Here is a 24,235-nt window from a genome sequence, read left to right as displayed (position 1 = left end):
CGGACTGAGCGCTCAGCTGCCTGCCTGGAGTCCGCAGTACGCAAGCGCGCAACATCTCCGTTTCCCTCCTCAGGCCCTTGCCCCCCCTCCCACTTTTCCCCTTCACGAAGCCGGGTCCCGGGCGCGCTCACCCCTGTGAGGAGGCCGGAGGCCGGACTCGGGAGGCGCCCACTCCACTCCCGGAAGATCATGTACCATCCCAGTCGGGGGGCGGCCCGGCGTCTTGGCCCCTGCCTCCGCGCCTACCAGGCTCGACCCCAGGTGAGAGCAGAGCAGCGGGAGCGGAGACGAGGGGGCGGGGAGAGACCCTCCACGGAGCCGGTGCGTGGGGCGGAGCGTGCCGGGTCCCGCGCAGGCGCAGTGGCACCCCGCCGCCCCTTCCCACCTGCTCGGGGAGGCGCGTGGACTGGCCCGGGGTCGTGCGGGCGGAGAAGGCGGCGCTGCCCGGCCCGCGCAGAGGGAGGGCTGGCGGCTCTGCCTGGCTGAAGACCGGCAGGCGGGGTAGGGCAGCGGGGCGTGTCCGCCGGCGCCGCGGCTCCGCGGTTACCTGTGCCTGGAGGTGATTTGAAGGGCAGGGGTGGAGAGGTTAACCGCTGGGCCGCCGCGCCGCTCGCAATGTCCCATTTCGGACCAGGACCGCGGGCCTTGGCGTGCAGCCCGCGCAGCCCGCGCCCCATGCACCTAGAGGGCCCGCCTCGGTGGACCCGGTTGGGACGACGCCGGTCCCCGGCTGTCAAGATTGCCACGCCCCCGGCCGAGAAAGGGCCTCTAGGACGCGGTCTGTACCCAGGCACCCGCAGGACCCGCCCCCAGGGCTTCCTTCCTTGGGAGCCGGGTCCCGATTGACTTTGGTTGACCTCCGGTGCTCGCAGTTTGAACGTCGATTAACCAAAGATAAAGTTCACCTTTAACAGTCGTCTCAACGTTTTATATACATTCATTATCTCTTATAGACCTTATAATAACCCGGTGAGTCTTTATTGTCCCCATTATACGAGGACATTTATAGGAAACAGGCGTGGGGAATGAGTGTCGAAGGTTACACAAGAGAACTGGAACTCTACCTTCTACACTTGCCTCACAGTTCATGGACTCCGTGTTGTACACGACATCATTTCATCCACAGTGTAATGAAACAGGCATTCTTAGGATTCTTGCTATCAAGAGAGGTGGAACTGGCCCCAAACGGTTGAGAGTTTAGGTGTAAGGGTGCGCCTTAACACTTGGGGGAGATATTTGTGCTTGTGTTTTATGTAACTTATTTCCTCTTGTTTGCAGTAGAGGTAATTAGTCCATCTTTTTTCCCTTTAGTAATTCCATCTTTTATGTCGAGTTGTAGATGGAGCCAGACACTAGAGGCTCAGGACTGTAATCCTAGCCACTCAGAAGGCTGAGATCTGAGAATGTCTGTTCAAAGACAGCTGGGGAAGTAAAATCTGGGAGACTACTATCTACAGTTTAGCAAAATGCCAAAACTGGAGCTGAGGTTCAAGTGGTTGAGCACTAGCTATGAGCAAAAACAGCTAAGGGACAGTGCTGAGGCCCTCAGTTCAAGCCAGAGTACGTACACACACACACACACACACACACACACACACACACACACACACAGAGTAGTAGGTGGAGAGGGGGAAGAATGATGGAAGGGGTGACACTGGTCAAGATACATAGGAGGGGCTGGGAATGTGGCTCAGTGATAGAGTGCTTGCCTAACATGCATGAAGCCCTGGGTTCAATTTCAGTACCTCATAAACTAAAAAAGCTGGAAGTGGCACTGTAGCTCAAGTGGTAGAGCACTATCCTTGAGCAAAAGAAGCTCAGGGACAGTGCCCAGGCCCTGATTCAAGCCCCAGGAATGGAAAAACAACAAAAAAGATACACATGATTGCATACATAACTGGACATTGAAGCTCCACCCCCCCCCCCCATTTTTTGGTGGTGGTGGTGGTGGTGGTTGTGGAGCTTGAACTCTGGGCTTGGGTTCTGCCTTTATGCTCTTTGGCTCAAGGTGAGTGCTCTACCACTTGAGCCACAGCACCACTTCTGGTTTTCTACTGGTTATTGGAGATAAGAGTCTAACAGGCTTTCATGCTGGCTTTGAACCACAATCCTCAGATCTCAGCCTCCCGAGTAGCTAGGATTACAGGCATGAGCTACCGACACCCGGCTTGAAGCCCCTTTTTACAATTATTTATGTCAGTTGTGGGGCTTGAACTCAGGGTCTGGGTGCTGTCTCTGAGCTTTTTTTTTTATGGGTCTGGTCGTGGGGCCTGAACTCGGCCTGGGTGCTGTCCTTCAGCTCTTCAGCTCAAGGCTAGCGCTCTACCACAGCACCACTTCCGGCTTTTTTCTTTTTTGCTTATGTGGTACTGAGGAATCGAACCCAGGGCCTCATGCATGCAAGGCAAGCACTCTACCACTGAGCCACCTTCCCAGCCCTGTCTCTGAGCTTTTTTCACTCAAGGTTAAGCGCTCTATCACTTTGAGCCACAGCTCCACTTCCAGTTTTAGCTGGTGGCTAATTGGAGATGAGTCGCACAGATTTTCTTGCTGGCTTTAAAACGTGATCCTTAGATATCAGTAGCTGGGATTATAGGCATAAACCACCAGTGTCTAGCATTGGACAACTATTTAGACATAATAATACTAACGATACTAGTAATGTACATTAAATTGGAAACCTGTTAAGCATAGCTTGAAGAAAGAAGCTTTAAGCATCTGAATTCTCCTTTCCCTTCTGTTTTCTTAGGATCAGCTTTCTCCACGGACTCTACCATTCCCACCCCTCTGGCCCCACTCTACAACAGTCACTTCTCCATCTTCTCCTCTTTTCTGGTCCCCTCCACCCCCACATCCTCCAACCCGGTCTCCTTCCCAGGTTTTCCCTCTTCCTCTCTCTCAGGTCCTGACCCTCAACTCATCATGGATGGTTCTCCCTCCAGAAAAGGGGGAGGAGGGACCAGGACCTGAACTGCACAATGGATGCCTTGATGGGCTTAGGAGCCTTTTTGAGGGACCTCCTGGGGCTTTGATACCTTTCCAAGCCCCTGGAACTGCCCACCCTTCCCCTGCCACCCCCTCAGGAGATCCTAGCATGGAGGAGCACCTGGCTGTGATGTATGAGAAACTAAGACAAGAGGTAAGTCTGTTCAAAGGTGAGAAAGAATGTAGGCAATTATTGGAGATGGGCTAGGGAAGTGAATTCTTTCTTAGAACCATGAGGCAGATACAACAGTCCAGTAAATTCAGTCCTGAGGAAAAAGATGCTTTTCCATGTGGACTCAGGGAGGTTAAGCATAGGATCAGATGACACTTCAGAAGAAGTTGAGGCCTAAAAAATAGAAAACTGAAAAGCCAAACTTGGTGGTATGGTAGCACAGGCCATACCACCACTGGAGAGGCTGAGGCTGTAGGATCAGGAGTTCAAAGCCAGACTGAGCTACATAGTAAGGCCCAATCTCAAAAAAAAAAAATAAATAAAATAAAAATAAAAAAACAATAAGCTTAAAACCTAATAACATGTTTTCTTTCCCACTGAGCTGACACCATCTTCTTCCACCTAGCTTCCCAACCTCTTCCTTCACTCCCACGACTATTCTCTCTATTCATCAGATGTGGAATTCATCAATGGGATCCTCAACATTCGCACCAAGTGAGAATTGGGGTAGGGGTGAGGGAGGAAAGGGTGAAGTGCTATACACTAGACCCTTTTCCCAGAGAAGGTTCTAGGCTGCTTCTCACAAGTTCTCCCCATTCTTTGGACAGAAGCCAGTGTGGTGTTTTGATCCTGCCATTAACAAAATTTTTCTTATTCCTCTTCACAGAGGCCGGGCATGGTATATTCTGTCTCTAACCCTTTGTCGCTTCCTGGCCTGGAACTACTTTGCACAACTTCGGTTGGAGATTCTACAACTAACCCGCCACCCTGAGAATTGGACACTGCAAGCCCGCTGGCGGCTTGTAGGATTACCCATCCACATGCTCTTCCTGCGTTTCTACAAGCGGGATAAAGAGGAGCTTTATAGGTAAAAGAGTAATCTTACCCTTTTGGGAGTTTGGTGATCTAATGTCTCAGCAGTGCTTCACCTGGACTGTGTGCAGAGGGATAGTTTGACTCCAATTTAATGTAACAAAAGTAATGACCTTGGGGCTGGGAAGGTGGCTCAGTGGTAGAGCGCTTGCCTTGCATGCATGAGGCCCTGGGTTCGATTCCTCAGCACCACATAAGCAAAAAGAAAAAAGCCAGAAGTGGCGCTGTGGCTCAAGTGGTAGAGCGCTAGCCTTGAGCTGAAGAGCTGAGGGACAGCAGCCAGGCCCAGAGTTCAGGCCCCACAACCCGACTCAAAAAAAAAAAAAAGTAATGACCTTGTATATTACAAAACTTTTTAACTTCTTTCTTCACTTACATATGTTGTTCTCATATAATTACTGAACAAATGAAAATTCCTAAGTTGAGCTTCACAGTCTTAAAGTACTTAGTAAATTTCTGGCTGGTAGAAGCCCAAAGAAATTACTAGGCTTAACCTTTAACATTGTATGTAAGCACTTAAACCTGATGTACAGGCTAGAAATGTGGCCTCGTGGTAGAATGCTTGCTTAGCATGCATGAGGCCCAGGGTTCAATTCCCTGGTACCACATAAAGAAAAAAATAACAAAAAAAAAGCTACTGTACAGTCAACTGATGATCTATAAAATTGGGGCCCTTCTGATTTGTTAGAGGCCAGTCTGAGTGCTGGGATGTTTAAGTTTCCCAGGTGGTCAGACCTGGCAGTACAGGACTGTAATTCAAACTCAGGAGGTTGAGTTAGGAGGATTATAAGTTCAAGGGTAAGCCTTGCTACATTAGTGGGATCTGCCTCAAAAACCATTCTCCAGGTGATCTATTATGTAGAGAAGTTTTCATTTAAAAAATACTTGAAGCCAGGGCACTGGTGGCTCATGCCTGTAATCCTAGCTGTTTAGGAGGCTAGGATCTGAGGGTCCTAGCCCAGGCAGAAAAGTCCCCAAAAGACTCATCCCCAATTAACCACTCAAAAGTGGTTATGTGGCTCAAGTGGTAGAACGCTGGCCTTGAACACCAAGAGGCTCAGGGACAGTGCCCAGGCTCAGAGTTCAAGTGCCAGGAAAAAAAAAAGTTGAATTAAAGCTCTGGGCCAGGGCTGGGAAGGTGGCTCAGTGGTAGAGTGCTTGCCTTGCATGCATGAGGCCCTGGGTTCGATTCCTCAGCACCACATATGCAGAAAAAGCTGCAAGTGGCGCTGTGACTCAAGTGGTAGAGCGTTAGCCTTGAGCTGAAGAGCTGAGGGACAGCGCCCAGGCACAGAGTTTAGGTCCCACAACCGGCAAAAAAAAAAAAAGCTCTGGGCCAGTAGCTTCCCCCTCAGAAAAGTCTCTCCCGTTGCCAGGACCTACGATGCCTTTTCCACCTTCTACCTGAATTCCAGTGGCCTCATTTGCCGTCATCACTTAGACAAAGTGAGTTCTGGGGCTGGGTGGGGGTGATCTGAAGGGTAGACAGCTGTGTGCACTTCCTCATCTTCTATTAACTATTACCTCTGCAGATGATGCCTTCGCATTCACCTCCATCGCCTGTGAAGAAGCTGCTAGTGGGAGCTCTGGTGACTCTAGGGCTGTCAGAGCCAGAGCCCAACCTAAATGTATGTCCCAAGGCCTGAGCCAGAAGTCAGGTGGGGCAGCACTGAAAACGTCGCTACGCACAAGAGGAGGTGGAGGCAGCCAAAGATCTCCAGACCAGTTGCCTCCCCTCTTTCTCTGTCCTTCCTTTCCATCTCATGCTGTTTAAAGCTGCTGTGTAACTTGACTTGTAAATAATAGTGTAAGTGACTGATATGAGATGGATTTCATGTCACTTTCTGTGCATCCCACAAGTTCCCACAAACTTTATTCAAAAATAATTTTATTTAATAGATATTAAACAGTGTACAGAAAGAAAAGGTGCTGGTATCAAGTTCTTTCCATTTGTCCTTTTCTCTACCCCAGCTCTTCTCGTGTCTTGCCTATTTTTTTGGGCATTTTCTTTGTATGGGGATCTTCTACCTCCTTGGCCTTATAGTAGTGGGGAGCCACTTCCAAAAGCCAACTGCTCTCAATCTCCAACACCTAGAAAAGAGAAAAAAGATCAGTCAGGGCTCCCTTGTTTTTAATCTAGCATCTCAAGTGTATAGGTCACAAAAAAAAAAAAAAAATATATATATATATATATATATATATTGCATTGACTGCCGGGCTGGGGGAAAAAGGTACTGGCTGTATTACATACCTAAAGTGCAGATATAGTTCTATATTCAAAATATCAAGTAAGTTATCCCTAAGAAGGAGCTATGAAAAGACTAAAAGTACACTCTAATGACAGACTCCATCTGCTTTACTTACCACTGTAATCCAAGCACCTTAAACACTTGTATTTAAACACATTTAAATGTTATTGAATATAAGTTACAGTTCTCAGATCCTGGAAGACACCAAGCCAGCTGTTAGAAATTATGTCTTTTGGAGTTCCCTAGGGCAGCTGAGCCTGAAAACTCAAGTAGTTGAAGAACTGGTAATAGATGGAAAGTGGGTTTGTATGGCCTCTACACAGGGAATAAAGGAATGGCAGGTATGGAGAGAAATGAGCTTTTTGGTTGGTTGTGAGGCTTCAACTCTGGGCTTGGGTGCTGTCCCTGAGTGTTTTGTGCTCAAAGCTTGGGAACTACCAATTGAACCACGGCTATACTTCTGGGTTTTGTTTTTTTTTTTTTTTTGAGTGGTTAATTGGCGATAAGTCTCATGGGACTTTTCTATCCAGGCCAGCTTTGAAATACCATCCTCAGATCTCAGTCTCCTAAGTAGCTAGGATTACAGGTGTGAGCCATCGGTGCCCAGCTGAGAAGCCAGCTTCAAGGGGCTACTAAATGAAATTAATGGTCGCGCTTGCTTTTCCAGCACATATACTACAATTGGAACGATATAGAGAAGATTACCATAGCCTCTGTGCAAGGATGACAGGTAAATTCAAGTGTTCCATATTTTTGGGGAAAAAAAAAAAAGAGTTAATGGTCTGGGGGAACGAGGAAGACAAGGAAATGAGGAGGGAAAGAGGGAAAGAGGTACCCCTCAGAGTCTTTAGGGTGTTTCCAATGAACAGTGGGCTCACTCTTCCTTACCATAGGCATCAGACCTCACTTCAGGTGTTGCTATGGTTGAATTAATGGTTTTAATGAATACATCAAATACATGTGTTAGAAGATGCAGAAAAAATTTTCTAAAAATCAAGAAAACTCCAAGCGAAGAAAACAACTGAATCAGATCTTGTTAGGAGACAGTTATTACTCTCTAGTAAAATATCTCCAGCTAGAAAGGATCAATGAAGTAAATTAATCGTATATAAGCTGGAGGCTGGTAGACTCATACCTGTTATACTAGCTACTCAAAAAGTTAAGATCTGAGCATCAAGTTTGAATTGAGCCCAGCAGAAAAGTCTGTGAAACTTACCTCCAATTAACCACCAAAAAAAAAAAAAGCTTGAAATGTTGTGGCTCAAGTGGTAGAACACTAGTCTTGAGCAAAAAAATTCAGTACCTAGGCCCTGAGTTCAAGCCCCAGGAATAATAATAATAAAAAAAAAAGTCCTACACTCAGAAGGCTGAGATCTGCAAATCTCAGTTTGAAGCCAGCCCAAGCAGACAAGTCAGAAAGACTCTAAATCCAGAAGTGGAGGTGTAGCTCAAGTGTTAGAATGAAAAGCCGGGCACTAGTGGCTCATGCCTGTAATTCTAGCTACTCAGGAGGCTGAGATCTGAGAATTGAAATTCAAAGCCAGCCCAGGCAGAAAACTTCCAGTGAGACTCTTATCTCCAATTAACCACTCAAAAAAGGAAAATGGCACTGTGGGTCAAGCTGTAGAGTGCTAGCCCTGAGCACAAAGAGACTTAGAGACAGCACTCAGGCTCTTGAGTTCAAGCCCCACAACCAACAATAAAAATAGCAAGAGACCCTGAGTTTAAGCCCCAATAATAGCGCGCACACACACACACACACACACACACACACACACACACACACACACACACACACACACACACACACACACACACACACACACACACACACACACACACACACACACAGTGAAAAAGAAAAGGAAGTCTTTCCATCTGATCCTACATAAAAATAATGTATTTTTCTGTACTAGTCCCAGAAACAAGAAACTTGGTTCTTAGTTTGTCATCATTCTATCTATCCCACACACATTACCTGGGCAGATAATGATCCCTTACCTGTCTCATAAACTCCTTGGTGGTCAAGACGAGTTCATGGTAGAGCAACCAGCGTGGCTGCTGCTCAAAGAGTGAGGAGTTGGGATGGATGAACACTGTCTGCTGCTGTTTCACTGTGCGGTAACCACTACGTGTCAGCCGTGCTATGTGGTAAAAGTAACCAGCAGTGATAGCCTAGGGAGCAGGCAAAAGAAAGTCATTGGGGTCAGACAGATGGGGGAACCCTTGTTTAGGCTTCAGAAAACTAGAAAGGAAAAGAATGTGTGAAAACCCCACTGAGATAAGCTTTAGTGGTCTGGGAAAGAGCAAACTTGAGAGAACACATGGTCCACCAGGGGAAGAGCTCAGGATGGGCACTGCTGTGTGGCCTCAGGGGAAGAGCTTGCTCCTCAGGGGTTCTGGGCAGACAGCAGCAGACTGAAGAACATTGACTGACCTTGCGGACCCGGATGTAGTCCCCCTGGCAGGAGCTCAGACCAACTTCCACCCGCTCCAGGAGCCCTTCCAGCTGTTCCCGCACATCCCGGGCTCGGCGCATGGATCTGAACTGTACAAAGTTCTCATAGCACCATTGGGAAGAGTAGCCACTCTCAGCCCACTAAATGAAAACGGTTCAAAAGAAAGGTGGAGGGACTTTCAGGATACAACAGGACCATAGTCTCCCACATTTCCCACTTTCCCACTCACTCAAGCCCTGACCTGTGTATACACGTTCAGCAGAACCAGGTGGTCCCCACCAGGGAGGAAGAAGTTGACTCGGGCATTGTCAGCATGGACAACCTTGTCCTTAGGCCGGTAGAAGATGGAGTTGTTGACAGAGAGCATGGCAGCCACTGTCAGGATCTCCTCTGAACAGCTGTACCTGAACAGGAAGACAGTGAGAGTTCAAAGCAAGGCACCTAACTATAGGCATACAATCAGAGGAGACTGATCACTGTGGTAGATGTGTCTCACGTGGGAAGAGCTGGTTGGGACAGTGGCTACAAAAGACAGCAAATCTGTTCTGGTGGTGGCAGTACCTTTGTAGGGATGGCGAAGGGGGAGGCATATGTAATCATCCTATTACACAGCATAATGGCCACTGAGGCAGGGGTAGGAAGGGAAGTCTGGGGGTGCTTTGTAGAAAGGTGTGTCTGTGTGCCTTGGGGAGAGTTCTAACAACCACAGCAGAGGAATGGCTTTCAAGGTGGAGTCACACAGCTACATCTATGTGGTCCAGTCTGAAATCTCAGGAATGAGAAAGCATCAAGAGCAGCCCTGTCTCCCCACCTCTCACAGAAGGAAATCTCCCACCTCCATTCACAGCCCTGGATTTTCTATGTCTGTCAACCTTATCCACTTAATATTGATCCAGAGCACAGCATGTTTTTTTTGTGTTTTTTTTTTTTTGTCCGTCGTGGGGCTTGAACTTTGGGCCTGGGTGCTGTCCCTCAGCTCTTCAGCTCAAGGAGAGCACTCTACTACTTGAGCTACAGCGCCACTTCCGGTTTTCTGGTGGTTTATTAGAGATAGGAGTCTCACAGTCTTTCCTGCCCGGGCTGGCTTTGAACTGTGATCCTCAGATCTCAGCCTCCTAAGTAGCTAGGATTACAGGCGTGAGCCACCGGTGCCCCACAGCATGTTTTTATTTTGTGTTTTTTTGTTTTGCACTGTGGCTTCTACTTGGCCTTGCTCTCTTGACTGGCATGCTTTCTCCTAGCCCACTGCCACTTAAGCCACATCTCCAGTCAAGCTTTTTTGCTGGTTAGTTGGAGAAAAAGTATTGCTGACTTTTCTGTCCAGGGATGGCTTGAAACCACAATCCTCAGCCTTCTGAGAAGTTAGGATTACAGGTGTAAGCCACTGGCATGTGTCTATGACAGCATTTTACACAATGGGCCTTGAACGGGACAATAAGAGTTCTTAAACATCTTGTTATTTGCTAAAGGACAGTATGATCAAGAAAAGGAGGAAGAGATGGCCCGTGCAGCCACAGGTGGAAGACTTACTTCTCAGAGGCCAAAATCATTTTAGACAGCATGGGGTCCACGGGCAGCTCTGCCATCTTTCGACCAGTCTAAGGAGAACAAAGACAGAGTTGAGTCTTCCCTCAGGTTCCCCTCCACAACAGGGGTCTCTTGCTTCATCCAGTCCCAGCCTGTGCCACCCAGTCATCTCACCGTGGTGAGCTCCCCAAGGTGATTAAGGGCTCCTAGAGCATACAGTTGTTCCAAAGCCAGCAGCAGGGTCTCATATGGTGGCGGGTCCAGGAAGTCAAAGTGCACCAGGTCATGGATCCCTGGAGAAAGATATAAAGGATAGAGACGCCACATATGGACCAGTGGCCTCACCCATTCACCTGCCTCTAGGGAGCACTAGTGCAGCCTACTCACCTAAGCTCTTGAGCAGTAACACAACATTGCCCAGGCTGGTCCTCTGGATCTCAGGCACTGTGGTCTCTTCCAGCTCATGCTGATAGGCCCAGGCTGTGTATAGGCGGAAGCACTTCCCTGCAGCCACTCGACCTGCTCGCCCAGCCCGCTGATTGGCTGAAGCCTGGAAAGTAAGGACAGGCAAGCTGGCTGATGATAGGGTCAGGGAACACAGAGGACAAGGCAATATTTATGCAAAAATTCTGGGAGGATGCAAACTGCTCTTCTCCTGTCCTCTAAGTGGGGCCACCCTATTGCTGAATTGTACTGTTCCTAGAGGCTATTTCTGCCTTTCCCTGCCCCATGGGGACCCAGGCTGACCTTGCTGCAGGGTGTGACAGTGAGCGACTCCATGCCTGTGCGGGGATTGTAGCTCTTCTGCTTACAGAACCCTGGATCAAGTACATAAATGATGCCCTCGATGGTGAGTGATGTCTCTGCAATGTTTGTTGCCACAACTACCTGGGGAAAAGCACATGAGACAAATTCAGAACCCGGTCCCCCCAACCTCGATACTCAGGAAGAGTAATCGTGGAAAGCTAGGAATGGACAGTCAAGTGGGAGGCGGGAGGCTGGGGAAAGGGAGTAAGAGGAATTCACATTTAAGGCTAGGAGATGACAAGACCAGCAAACAGGTAAAAGAAGCGGGGGTGATAGTCAGCAGGGACATGATGCAGAAAGAAAACGGAGAGGCAGAGGGTACTTAGGGCTTTTCTTTCAGAGATGGGAGATGGGGGTGTGCAAGTTCTTGCCCCCATCTTCCTTACCTCCATTTCCATATTCATCTTTACACACCTCTTCTTATAACAGTCTCCCTAGAGCCATCTCCTGGCTTCTATTCCGAGAGTATCACCCAGCCTCCAGAATGGTCCCTTTTTCCCTCCCAGTGATGACACTGGGATTTGAACTCAGAACCTTATACTTGCTTGACCAGCACTCTACCACTTGAGCCACACCTCTAACCCTGCTTTTGCTGACTATGGAGAAGGGGTCTAGTGGACTTTTCCGCATGTGCTGGCTTTGGATCTTAGCCCCCTGAGTAGCTAAGATTAGAGATATGAATTACCAGTGCCTGGCCAGAATAGTCATTTTTAGCATAGAAACATCACATCATTCCCAGCTCCCTCACTACAGAGTATGATCCAAGTACCTTAAAGCCTAAGGCCCTAGGCCCAGATGTCTTCCCAACCTCTTCTAGCACCATCTGTACTTCCTTTCTGACCCATCTAGGTGCATGCTTTCCTCACTCTTTCTTTTTTGGTCAGTTGTAGGGCTTGAACTCTGGGCCTGGGTGCTGTCCCTCAGCTCTTCAGCTCAAGGCAAGTGCTCTACCACTTTAAGCCACAGCACGACTTCTGGTTTTCTGGTGGTTAACTGGAAATAGTCTCATGGCCTTTCCTGCCTGGGCTGGCTTTGAACCGTGATCCTCAGATCTCAGCCTCCTGAGTAGCTAGGATTACAGGCGTGAGCCACTGGCGCCGGTTCACCCTTACTTCTATAGCGCTCTCTTCCTTCTTGCTCCCTCATTCCTCTACTTCACCTTCTCCTTATTAGAGAAGCCTTCCCTATATCCCCTCAACCAGCAAAGTCTATGTGCATCCTCCAATGCTGCCCTGCAGTTTTTCAGAGGACTCCTTAGAAACAGGTATTATTATTTGTCTGTCCAATGTTGCCTCCTATGAGGATACAAGTTCTGTGACTAGGCTAGACTTTGTGTTGATCATCATTTGTTGTTGTTGCAGTGTTACGGATAGGACCCAGGCCCTCAAACATGCTACCCGTGCTAGGCAAGTACTCTTCCACTGAGCTACAACCCAACCCCACCTAAAATCCTTTGGTTGTCATTCCGCCAAATGCATCTACCTGCCATCAAAACCCCCTTTATCTCAGCCCACAATAGATGGCCTTGGGCCTCTGTCACACTACATGAGCTTATTAGGCCCACCTTCTCCACGCTAACCTCAGGCTTTCCTCTGGTATTTTCCCAGTGCTTTTCTCCAAGTTCCATTTCAAACTTTACCTCCCAGCACATCAATCTCTGTCCTACCTACTCCGTGGGTTGTGTACTTGGCTTTTTCTCAGTGGACATCACATTCATCCACCTGCAGCCTGGAATGAGGACCTGGTGGCTCCTCAGCTACATCTACAATAGTGCTAGCACAGTCCTTTGCTTCACCACCCACCATGTACATTGCAAGATCAAGAGTGGAGGCTTCTTGGAAATGGCACTGTGGCTCAAAGTGGTAGAGAGCTAGCCCTGAGCAGACGATATCAGGGACAGCTCTCAGGCCCTGGGTTTAAGCCCCATGATACAAAAAAAAAAAAAAAAAAAAAAAAGTGGAGGTTTCTCCAACTGACCTTTCGGGCCCCAGGAGGCGTAGGTTGGAAGATGCGAGCCTGCATGTCAGAGGGCAGGTTGGCATAAATGGGCAGCACCAGGAGCTCCCGGATTTTGGAGCCCAGTCGACGGCAGCGATCCTGGAGCATCTCACAAGCAGCCTCAATCTCCTCCTAGGTGTGGGGCAGGAGAGCATCAGTGATCCTGAAGTCATGGAAACCTATACCCTCACCCCTGCCCTGTTTTCCTTAGGGATACACTAGCCCCTTTCCCACTATAGCACATACCTGTCCAGTCAGGAACACCAGGATGTCCCCAGGGGGCTGTGTCACATGGATTTGCAGCACAGACACAACACAGGCTTCCAGGTAGTCAGCCTCTGGAGCCTGGGGAGGAAGAAGACAGAGTTGGGGAGTCACCTGTATAAACAAGCTTCTCTTCCTCTCCCAGCTCAACGTACACTTTACCGCACTCCCCTGCCCCAAAGGCCCCAGCTTCACTGCATCCCACTTAAATCCACCCTCCCTGAGGGTGCACCTTGGTATAGAAGATGTCAACTGGAAACCTCCGGCCAGGGATTCGAAACACAGGGGCATCATCAAAGAAGGTAGAAAACCGGGCAGTGTCCAATGTGGCAGAAGCTACCAGGACCTTGAGCTCAGGCCGGAAGCGAGCCACATCCTTGATCAGCCCAAAGAGAATGTCTGTGTGCAGGGTCCGTTCATGAGCTTCATCCACCATCACCACACTGGGAAAAGAATGGGAGGAACAGTGAGGGAGGAGATCTGGACCTGGATGCTAGGTCTTCTATAACAAAAGGGAGGGTTAGAAGCAAAGGACAAAAAAAAAGCAGCCAGGAGGTAGAGGTTGGAAGCTAGAGTTGGGATGACTCTGACATCTCTGGGTCAGAGTCAAGAGTCTGCCTGTGGTGTAGAGTTGATGTGCCACCCTTTAACCTCTCAAGTTCCAGAGCCTTCTGAGTCACATGGCACAAAACCTGGTGCTTCTTCCCATGTGATAGCCCCTCTTAAGATTCTCCTCTGTAAGAAGAACAACTGTGTTCAAATGGTCTCATAGCACTTCCAGTCCTCATAGTACTACTCTGCCATTTTGGTCTTCTAAATTCTGCTGCTCTGCTCTCTAGCCTAGAGACATATAGACCAGTTCGAGGACCATTTCAACAACAGAGTCAAGAACTGGTGGGCTGATCAGAAGACAATGGCAGAATTGGCTGGGTGGGAAGGGGAGAGAAGATTAAAGGATACAGGAGGAGAGGGCAGTTGAGTAGGAGAAGTCCAGATTGGGCCTCTGTGTGTACCTGTAGCTGGCTAGGTCAGGTTCAGAGAGGAACTCCCGGAGAAGCATCCCATCCGTCATGTAGCGGAGGACTGTTCGCTCTGATGTGCAGTCCTCAAAGCGGATGCTGTAGCCAACCTGGTCAAAGGGAGCATTGGCAATTGAGAGTGGACTTATGGCCCCTGAGGGGAACGTGAGGACAGGGGACAAAGGATCAATGCAGTCCCCAGGGCAATGTGGACTGAGTCTCAGATCCTAGCAGATCGCTCCACCCCTGAGTTCCTATAGCTCACCTCATTCCCAAGCTTTACACCCATCTCCCGGGCCACTCTGGCAGCCACACTCATGGCTGCCACTCTGCGGGGCTGGGTGCAGGCAATCTTCATACCCTTCTTTGTGTAGCCCTGAATGACAAAGAAAGAAGTAACTGGTAAATATACCTCCCGGATCCAACCACAGTTCAGAGGAAGTTACAAAACCCAGGAAGGTTAGGGGAAAGGAGAGAACAGAGAGAAGCTGAAAAGGAGAAAGACAGGCAAACAAACAACAGACTGAGAACTCAAGAAGTGCTCAGCCAGCCCTGCAGTCCTTTGGGTCTGCAGCTAACCACCTGGGTCATCATCAAGGTCTGGGCTTTGCTAACCTTGAGCTAGAAAGGAACAGATCAGATAAGGCAATAGGAGACAACAGGTAAAACCTACAGGAAACAAGACCTTTAACTCCTTATTCTCTGGCTGGCAGTGAGAGACAGAGGTCATGCTGGGCTGAAGTATGGGAGGGCAACACTGACCTGCAGCGCATTGCATCTGTCTCCTAGGCCTTTGCATGTGAGTGTACTGAATGCCTACCGGGTATGGACACCATGAGAAGAGATGCAAAAATGGTATAGTCTTTCTTCTCAAGAGCCACAAGATTAAGTGGAAAAGACAGGTAGACAACTCCTCAGGCTATGGAAAGGAGTTTGGACAGGACTGTGAGCGCCAATACCCAGGACAAGGCTGTGATGACTAACCTCCTCAAACAGGTACTGTGGGATCTGGGTGGTCTTCCCTGAGCCAGTCTCCCCTTCGATGATGAGAACTTGGTGATTAGCGATGGCAGCCAGGAGCTCTTCCCGGAATGGGAACACAGGGAGGCTGCGACGGACGGCCTGGATGGACTCCTTCTGCTGGGCCTGTGCTGATGGAGGGGGAGCTGACGGCTCCTAAGGAAGGAAGGGAGGGCTATGAGCTACATGCCAGCTTGGGAGGGGGAGAGGATTCTCCTCATATTGTCCTGGTTTCCCTCTTACCTCATCACCCTGGAGCTGAGTGGCGCAGACAAACTCGATGGTCTCCTCCTCTTCCAGCACTAGCTGATACTTGGGCTCCTGGGAGGCGGCATCTCGAGCCCCAAATTTCAGGGATGCTGCCCCAAGTCGGGCCTCCTCCCATCGCCTCTGTTCTTCCCCAGGAGCACTTGATTCCTCTTCTACTACCTCTACAGCTCGAGCTGGCTATGGAAAGAGGGACAGGTAAAGATCAGAAGACAGAGGTGCCCCCCCCCCCCGCCGCTTTTTTTGTCAGCCATGGGGCTTGAACTCAAGAGCTCTTCAGCTCAAGGCTAGTGCTCCACCACTTTGAGCCATAGCGCCACTCAGGTTTTCTGGTGGTTAATTGGAGATAAGAGTCTCACGGCCTTTCCTGCCTGGGCTAGCTTTGAACCACAATCCCCAGATCTTACCCTCCTGAGTAGCTAGGATTACAGGTGTGAGCCACCAGTGCCTGGCTTAAGGGAGGCTTCTGTGCACAGTTCCCTCCTCTCATCACTACCTCTACCCCTGGGGGAGTCAAGGCATACTCCATCCTGTGAAGTGACACCGTTTCAGCTCACCTGTCCCCGGGTCTCCTTGGGCATGTGGTAGCGGTTGGTGGCCTCCAGCTTCTCCTGCTCACCGGCTGCCCGGTATTCCCGGGCCAGATCCCGCACTCGCCGCTTGTATTTGAGCTCCCGCCGTTCATGCCGGCTGAGTTCCACATCTCCAAAAAGGAATTCCTCATCAGCCAGCTCTGCCTCCAGGTCCTCCAGCTTCTCTCGTTCCCGTTTGGCCAGGTATTCTCGGCGGGATTTCTTCCTCAGCTCAGGGACCTGAGGCAGGAAGGGACAGTCCATCCCTAGTTAAAAGCAGCAACATCTTTTCCTACCCACCCCAAATGTGCAAGCCTCTGCCCTGCTCCGCACCTTGCATTCTAACGCCCAGCCAAAGCTGAGCCTCATTGCCCTGACCCTGCACAGTGCTTTCCAGCACAGTGGTGACTGAGCTGGAAGCCATCTTCCACTGGATAGCATCTCTTGTAATGTCAGTAATCTCTTGTCAGAGTGGATACATCAGGGCAATTGTTTGACTATTTTACTCTTACTATCTCATTCAAATTAATGGGAAGGGGAAAACAGACATAGCAAGCATTCAAAAAGCACAGGTCACAAGTGTAAACCACTGAGATAAGAATGGAAACCTTTGGGGGTGGTACAGTAGTACTCATCACCAGTTACTGCCTTAAACTCAATGGCTGCAGCTTGGGTAGGAGGAATTATAAACATATATGATGTATAGGTTTATATAGAAAAAAATATATGTGGGGCTGGGAATGTGGCTTAGTGGTAGAGTGCTTGCCTAGAATGCATGAAGCCCTGGGTTGAATTCCTCAATACCACATATACAGAAAAAAAAAGTGTGCATATATATTTTTACATATATATAAATATATACTCATATGCATATACATACTTCATATATATGTTCATATATATGTATACCCATAGATGGACTAGAGTGGGGAGAGGTTTTTTTTGGTTGATCCTGGGGCTTGAAGTCAGGGCCTGGGCACTGTCTCTGAGACTCTTTGTACTCAAGGCTAGCACTCTGCTACTTGAGTCACAGTGCCTTTTCCATGTTTCTGGTAGTTAGTTAATTGGAGATAAGAATCTCACAGACTTTCCTGCCCAACCCAGCTTCAAACCATGATCCTCAAATGTCGACCTCCTGAGTGAGCCACTGGCACCTGGTTAGGAAGTTTTTATATGATGTACACATGGCTTTGAGGACTAACCTCTCCCCATGCTATGATCACCTGGTTTCTGTGTGGTTACCTTTGCCCCAGGTTTCCCAGGGCCTTGGTAGCTCCACCTATGATTCACACTGTGGTCTGCCCTGTGATTTGGAAAATCTCTCCTACTGCAGAGAAAAACCAACCAATGTTCCCACTCAGAAAACTCCATTGATTGTTCTAATAAACTTCAAATGGAGATTATGTTTACAATCTAATCTGAGTACCACAATAAAACACCTTCAACCTGATAGGTGAGAGGTGAGACAATTTTATACTTTTATGTTTTGGGTTTTTTTGGTCGGTCCTGGGGCCTGATCTCTGGGCCTGCTCACTGTCCCTCAGCTCTTCAGTTCATGGCTAGAGCTCTACCACTTTGAGGGGATGGGAAGGTGGCTCAGTGGTGGAGTGCTTGCCTTGCATGCCTGAGGCCCTGGGTTCGATTCCTCAGCACCACATAAGCAAAAAAGAAAAAAACCAGAAGTGGAGCTGTGGCTCAAGTGGTGGAGCACTAGCCTTGAGCTGAAGAGCTGAGAGACAGCGTCCAGGCCCAGAGTTCAGGCCCCACGACCGGATCAAAAAACAAAAAAACAAAAAACTAAGGGGCTTAGAATGTGGCTTAGTGGTGGTAGAGTACGTGCCTAGCACTCTAGCATGAAGCCTCAGGTTTGATTTCTCAGTACCACATAAACAGAAAAAGCTGAAAGTGGCACTGTGGTTCAAGCAGTAGAGTGCTAGTGTTGAGCACAAGAAGCTCAAGGACAGTTCCCAGCCCTTAGTTCGAGCTCCAGGACTGGCAAAAAAAAAAAAAAAACACCTAAGTTGGGTGCTGGTGACTCATACCTGTAATCCTAGCTACTCAGGAACCTGAGATCTAAGGATTGAGGTTTGAAGCCAGCCTAGGCAGGAAATCCTGTGAGACTCTTTTGTTTGTTTGTTTGTCTTGGGCCTTGAATCTGGGCCTGAGTGCTGTCCCTCAGCTCTTCAGCTCAAGGCTAGCACCCTACCACTTGAGCTGCAGTGCCACTTCCTGTTTTCTGGTGGTTTATTGGAGATAGGAGTTTCATAGACTTTCCTGCCGGGCTGGCTTTGAACTGTGATCCTCAGATCTCAGCCTCCTGAATAGCTAGGATTAGAGGCATGAGTCATCAGCGCATGGCCCTGTGAGACTCTTATCTCTAATAAACTAATCAAAAAAGCCAGAGTGAAGCTATGGCTCAAGTGGTAGACTACTTGCCTTGAGCAAAAGAAGCTCTGGGCCAGGGCCCAGGCCCAGAGTTCAAGTCCCAAGACCAGTAAAAAAACAAAACAAAGGGGCTGGGAAGGTGGCTCAGTGGTAGACGACTAGCCCAGAGTTCAAGTCCCAAGACCAGTAAAAAAACAAAACAAAGGGGCTGGGAAGGTGGCTCAGTGGTAGACCACTAGCCTTGACCTAAAGAGCTGAGGGACAATGCCCTGGACCCAGAGTTCAGGCCCCATGACCAGCAAAAAAAAAAAAATACTAACTAAAAAATTTAGCAGGACCAAAAGGTAACACCTGTAATCCTAGCTACTCATATGTTGTAGGCCAGCAGGAGGGGGAGGGGGAAGACTGGAAGGAAAATGAGAAGACACCATTTCAACAGAAAAAGCTGGGCATGGTACTGCCCACCTCTTATCCCAGAAATGGTAGGAAGCATGAAAAGGAAGATCATAGCCATGCGCTGGTGGCTCACACCTGACTGAGATCTGAGGATCAAGGTTCAAAGCCAGCCAGGACAGGAAAGTCTGTGAGACTCTTAAATCCAATAAACTACTCAGAGCCAGAAATGGTGCTGTGGCTCAAATAGTAAGAGTGCGGGGCTGGGAAGGTGGCTCAGTGGTAGAGCACTTCCCTTGCATGCCTGAGGCCCTGGGTTCAATTCCTCAGCACCACATAAGCAAAAAAGAAAAAAGCCGGAAGTGGCACTGTGGCTCAAGTGGTAGGGTGCTAGCCTTGAGCTGAAGAGCTGAGGGACAGTGCCCAGGCCCAGAGTTCAGGCCCCACGACCGGACCCCAAAAAAAAAAAAATAGTAAGAGTGCTAGCCTTGAGCACAAAAAGGCTCGGGGATGGCACCCAAGCCCAGTGCCCAGACCCTGAGTTAAAACCCCATAACTGGAGAGAAAAAAAAAAAGCCAAGTTCATGAACTCAAAGGGCTCTGCCACCTCCCACAAGAAACCAATTCAAGAAGATCAGAAAGCCATGGGGATACTGAGATTAAGTAGGAAGAAGGTATTTGGAAAGAGTATGTCTTAGCTGAATGGTCAGCAAACTCTGGGCAATGGATAGCCACCCTGATCTGGTCCTCTAGACACCCCTTGGAGAATATTCTAGCTGCCTGGATCTCACTAAGTCCAGGAGAAGGAAAAGCCACATTTCACTCACTGATATGTTAAGGAGGGTTTGTGGTAGTTTTCTTCCCTCTAGTACTCAAGTCTTGTCTCAGCTAGGTCCTGTCAACCAAGAGGACTGCTCACTCATCAGCACCCTTACTACACTTCCTCTGTATCACCTTCCCTGTGGTCACCACTCCATCTTGTAATCCTTCATCTTCTGATCTTGGACTCCTCATCCCCAGGACTCACCATGGCTTTCCGGTCTTCCTCAGCCATCTTGAGGCGCTTCTGAGCCTCTTCATATGCCTGAGAAGAAACCAAGAGTAGAGGGGGGCATGAGACAAAACAGCCCCCACATCCGTGGCCATTTTCTCTTTGAATTCCAAAGACGGTTCAGATTGTACCCTCTGAATGGGCACCCCTCTCAGTGCAGTGAGGAATCTCTGTGTTGTACAGTCACCTTTGCCAGGAAACCCACAAGGATCCTCTTACTGCAGAGGAACACATTCCTGAATAAAGCCTCCTGACTTCCCAGAGTTATACTCTCTGAAATCATGGCCACCTCACAGTTCACCCAGGGACCTTGGAAATGGATAGAACAGATAAAGTTGCTCCCACCTTCTTGTCTGAGCGCTCTAGGACATTGCGAGTCCGATCCTTGTCCCGCTGCCGAACTCGCTCTGCGAAAGCATCACGTTCCTCCAGGTCCTGAAGACGCTCTCGCTCTGTCCGCTCCCACTCATCCTCTGATTCTGCTTTCTTTGTCTGCTCTTTATTCTCCCTGCAGACCAGAACATGGCATCAAATAGAGGCTTCCAAAAGGTCTATCATTCCATCCTCTTTCCCCATGCTTCTGACTTACTCTTTCTTCTTTTTTCCTGTCTCAGAAATGTCTTCCTCTTCTTCTTCCTCATCATCATAGTGTTTCTTCCTGAGGTGTTTCCGTTTTTTACGCTTTTTCTGGAGACTGCTCCCACTCCGACTCACAGTTTCCTCACTGCTTTCTTCACTGTCTTCCAACAACTTGTAAGATCTGTTCTTCTCTAGCAGGGCTCGAGCCTCTCGCTCTGCTACCCTAGCTGGCTTTTCTACCACGGGCTTCCGTGGTACCTGCCAATAAAGGAGACAATATGGTGTAAGAGCAACTCCTGAACTTGGCCTCCTACTTAGCTCTGTTCCTAACATAAGCTAGTACTTGATATTAAGTTAGCCTTCAGTCTCTGCTCCGTGGCTTTATCAGACTGGACAAGGACCCCTCAGCTTCTGAATGAGCTTCCTTTTAGTCATCTACTTAACGGGCATTTACTGAAGCCTGTCTCATGTGCCATGAATACAAGAATAAAGAAGGGACAAAAATCTCTACCTTCATGGAGTTTTCATAACTCTGTTTTTCCCAATGATTCATTCCTACACAAGAGACTGACAGTACTTTCACATGCATGCCCTAGAACCAGACTCCTTGGACAAACTAGTTAACAGACATATAATGTCCTTAGGCTCATGATACTTTCTTTTTTTTTTGTTGGTCATGGGGCTTGAACTTTGGGCCTGGGTGCTGTCCCTCAGCTCTTCAGCTCAAGGAGAGTGATCTACCACTGCAGCCACAGTGCCACCTCTGGTTTTCTAGTGGTTTATTGGAGATAAGAGTCTCACGGACTTTTCCTGCCTGGGCTGGCTTTGAACCATGATCCTCAGATCTCAGCCTCCTGAGTAGCTAGGATTACAGGCATGAGCCACTGGCACCCGGCTCATGGTACTTTCTTTTGGTGCTGTTTTTTTTTTTTTTTTTTTTTTTTGTCAGTTGTAGGGCTTGAACGCATGGCCTGGGAGCTTGTCCCTGAGCTCTTATGCTCAAGGATAGCAGTCTACCACTTTGAGCCACAGCTCCACTTGGGGTTTTCTGGTGGCTAAATGGAGACAAGAGTCCCACAGATTTTCTTGACCAGGATGGATTAGAACTGCGACCCTCAGCCGGGCCCCAGGATTGCAAAACAAACAAACAAACAAACAAACAAAACAAAAACAAAGAAAAGAAACGTAGTTAGCAAGTATACTCTCTGCGTTAACTCTCAGTACCACCAAAGAGAAGAGGGAGGAGGGAAGGAGGAAGGGGAGGAGAAGGAGAAAAAACAGAGGAGGTGGAGGAGAAGAGGGAGAAGTGGGGGGAGTTGGGGGTAGGAAAAGAAACAGAAGCAACCTACCCTATGAATTCGAAACTGCAAGTTACTAAGGGCTTTGTGTGAAAGTTGGAAACAGAAAAACTACTGAGTGAAGGGTTGCTTCCTGCCTTATTCCCCCAGGTGCACAAGACCAGGTCGCACACGGGTGCTTGTCCTCGGACAGGTCACTCCGACCCCAACCGGCTAAGCTGAAACCCCCCTCACCCAAGGCAGCGCATTCCGCTCTGGGCCTGGCCAAGGACACGCCCCCCTCGGCCCCCCCCAAAGACCTGTCTACTTTTTTTATTATTGATAAACCCAGCCCCAGATCGAGTCCCTCACACAACCTCCACACCTGCGGGAAGACACAGTCCTACCCTGCCGACCATCGAGTGCGGCCCTTCCCTTTCCCGTCCTTCCTCCATTTCCCTAACACTTAATACTACGTTTAAGCCCGGTCTGTCCTCGTTGGGCGGAAGCACCTAGCACAGCACTTCTAGACGGCAGGTGGATAAAAGACAAGCGCGGTGAGAACGGAGTTGGCTGGGCGGCGGCTCCGCCCCCCGCCCCAGCCCGCCCCGCCCCCCGCCCCGCTCCCCGCCCCCAGCCCGCCCCCGCCCGCCCCGCCCCCCGCCCCAGCCCGCCCCCGCCCCAGCCGGCCCCGCCCCCCGCCCCAGCCCGCCCCGCCCCCCCGCCCCAGCCCGCCCCGCCCTCCGCCCCAGCCCGCCAGCCCGCCCCCGCCCCAGCCCGCCCCGCCCCCCGCCCCAGCCCGCCCCGCCCCCCCGCCCCAGCCCGCTCGCCCACCCCCCGCCCCGCCCGCCCGCCCGCCGCGCCCCGCACACCTTGCTCCAGAGCCGGAGGGCGAAGTCGCGAGCGGGCCCGCTGAGGTCCAAGGTGTCGGTGTCTCGCAGGCGCTGCACGAACGCCTCGGCCGAGGCGCAGCGCTGCGCCGTGCCGATGAGGAACTGCGCGACGTGCCGCTCGCTCAGCCCCAGCACCGAGTGCAGCTCCTCCTGCACCCAGCGCTCCAGCTCCGCCGGCGTCGCCATGGCGACCTGCGCTCTCCGCTCCCGCCCGCGAAGCCTCGGGAGAGTCGGAAGCGCGGAGCCGGGTCGCAAGGCCGGAGCTGCCGGGACGCAGCGATAGCTCGACAACGGAGCTGCCTCCGAGATGGTATTTAAACCGTCTAAAACTGTCTTCCGGTACCGCGGACTGCAGAAGGAACCGCTCCATCCAGGCCTAAAACGCGACGGTGGCCGATGGAGTCCAAATCTCTTAGACTCTTCCCTCACGTTTGAGGTAGTGTATGTTCATTTCCGTTCCTGCCCGATCTCTCTGTCGCCCCCTGGTGGTCAGTCCGTAGATTTTAGTTAACAGAAGGAAGAAACCTTGTCTCTTAAAAAAATACAATTTATTTATATATTTCATATTACATAACATATATTCATGTTTAAATAAGGATGCTGGTTCTAAATAAAGCCATCTTGGCATCTTAATAAAAGTTAACAGGCTGGGCGCCGGTGTCTCACGCCTGTAATCCCAGCTACTCAAGAGTCTGAAATCTGGGGATTGCTGTTCAAAGCCAGCTGGGGCAGAAAAGTCCATAAAACTCTTATCTCCAATTAACCACCAGAAAACTGGCAGTGGAGCCGGGGCTCAGAGGAAGAGTGCTAGCCTTGAGCAAAAAATCTCAGGGACAGCACCCAGGCCCTAAGTTCAAGCCCCCCGACCAACAAAAAGAAAAAGAAAAAACTGCAAGACTTTGAAATAGGAAAACATTCCAATACCAACTGTACTTGAGCAGCAAAGCCATGACTTATTTTGGCAGTACTGGGGTTTGAACTGGCAAGGCAGATGCTCTAGCACTTGGGCTACACCTCCTGCCTATGACTATTAATACTTTCTGAACCTAGGCAGAGCGCCCATGGCTCACGCCTGTAATCCTAGCTACTCAGGAGGCTGAGATCTGAGGATTGAGGTTCAAAGCCAGCCTTGGGCAGGAAAGTCTGTGAGGCTCTTATCTCCAATAAACCACTCAAAAACCAGAAATGGCACTGAGGCTCAAGCAGTAAAACGCTCTCCTTGAGCTGAAGAGCTGAGGGACAGCGCCCAGGCCCAGAGTTCAAGCCCCACAACCTACCAAAAAAAAAAAGTTTCTGAACCTAAGACCCATTGTCTATCAGACGAAAAGCTTTTCTAGGAAATTTCACTGAGTGTTGCAGCAGTTTCTGATTGAGTATTATAGGTCTTATGTTTTGGTAAATGGCCCTGGATTAGCCACATGGGATGTGTTCTGTATTACCTGGTG

At 49.6% G+C, this 24,235-nt stretch overlaps 2 protein-coding genes and 1 pseudogene across 3 annotated transcripts; 2 read left to right on the top strand and 1 right to left on the bottom strand.

Annotated features, from left to right (window-relative positions):
• The first annotated feature begins 14 nt into the window (after nucleotides 1-14).
• Nucleotides 15-5,842, top strand: CUNH6orf136 (chromosome unknown C6orf136 homolog). 2 transcript variants are annotated; one of them, XM_070024234.1, is made up of 6 exons: nucleotides 15-261; nucleotides 2,903-3,139; nucleotides 3,564-3,652; nucleotides 3,825-4,025; nucleotides 5,407-5,476; nucleotides 5,563-5,842. In XM_070024234.1, exons 1-6 carry the CDS (start codon nucleotides 190-192, stop codon nucleotides 5,674-5,676), a joined length of 783 nt encoding a protein of 260 aa, XP_069880335.1. In that variant the 5' UTR covers nucleotides 15-189; the 3' UTR covers nucleotides 5,677-5,842. The 2 variants fall into 2 exon arrangements, with proteins under 2 accessions (XP_069880335.1, XP_069880334.1); XM_070024233.1 differs by having other exon boundaries at nucleotides 2,750-3,139.
• An 18-nt stretch (nucleotides 5,843-5,860) lies between these two features.
• Nucleotides 5,861-23,215, bottom strand: Dhx16 (DEAH-box helicase 16). Its single transcript, XM_070024206.1, has 20 exons — nucleotides 22,770-23,215; nucleotides 20,631-20,878; nucleotides 20,387-20,549; nucleotides 20,018-20,074; nucleotides 16,198-16,452; nucleotides 15,617-15,820; nucleotides 15,338-15,529; nucleotides 14,619-14,729; nucleotides 14,348-14,463; nucleotides 13,567-13,777; nucleotides 13,317-13,415; nucleotides 13,050-13,202; nucleotides 11,013-11,153; nucleotides 10,653-10,815; nucleotides 10,440-10,558; nucleotides 10,269-10,336; nucleotides 8,980-9,142; nucleotides 8,717-8,878; nucleotides 8,281-8,454; nucleotides 5,861-6,121 (listed from the first exon to the last, which is right to left on the bottom strand). The coding sequence occupies exons 1-20, from the start codon at nucleotides 22,974-22,976 to the stop codon at nucleotides 5,993-5,995; spliced, it is 3,135 nt and encodes a 1,044-aa protein (XP_069880307.1). The 5' UTR covers nucleotides 22,977-23,215; the 3' UTR covers nucleotides 5,861-5,992.
• On the top strand, nucleotides 6,935-7,034 carry LOC138828521 (U6 spliceosomal RNA; annotated as a pseudogene).
• Nucleotides 23,216-24,235: the final 1,020 nt, after the last annotated feature.

The sequence above is a fragment of the Dipodomys merriami genome, unplaced genomic scaffold (genome assembly GCF_024711535.1).
Source record: "Dipodomys merriami isolate MVZ:Mamm:240054 unplaced genomic scaffold, mDipMer1.0.p SCAF_16, whole genome shotgun sequence".
NCBI lineage: Eukaryota > Metazoa > Chordata > Mammalia > Rodentia > Heteromyidae > Dipodomys > Dipodomys merriami.
The sequence above is the reverse complement of the archived record's forward strand: the minus strand, read 5'-3'. Positions and strand labels throughout refer to the sequence as shown.

Coding starts and splice junctions, on each gene's coding strand:
- CUNH6orf136 (XM_070024233.1), top strand. CDS start 190: ATGTACCATCCCAGTCGGGGGGCGGCCCGGCGTCTTGGCCCCTGCCTC. Junction 4,026..5,406: donor GATAAAGAGGAGCTTTATAG/GTAAAAGAGTAA, acceptor TCCCGTTGCCAG/GACCTACGATGCCTTTTCCA. Junction 5,477..5,562: donor GCCGTCATCACTTAGACAAA/GTGAGTTCTGGG, acceptor TTACCTCTGCAG/ATGATGCCTTCGCATTCACC.
- Dhx16 (XM_070024206.1), bottom strand. CDS start 22,976: ATGGCGACGCCGGCGGAGCTGGAGCGCTGGGTGCAGGAGGAGCTGCAC. Junction 20,550..20,630: donor ACAGGAAAAAAGAAGAAAGA/GTAAGTCAGAAG, acceptor TCTGGTCTGCAG/GGAGAATAAAGAGCAGACAA. Junction 8,455..8,716: donor ACTACATCCGGGTCCGCAAG/GTCAGTCAATGT, acceptor CCTGCTCCCTAG/GCTATCACTGCTGGTTACTT.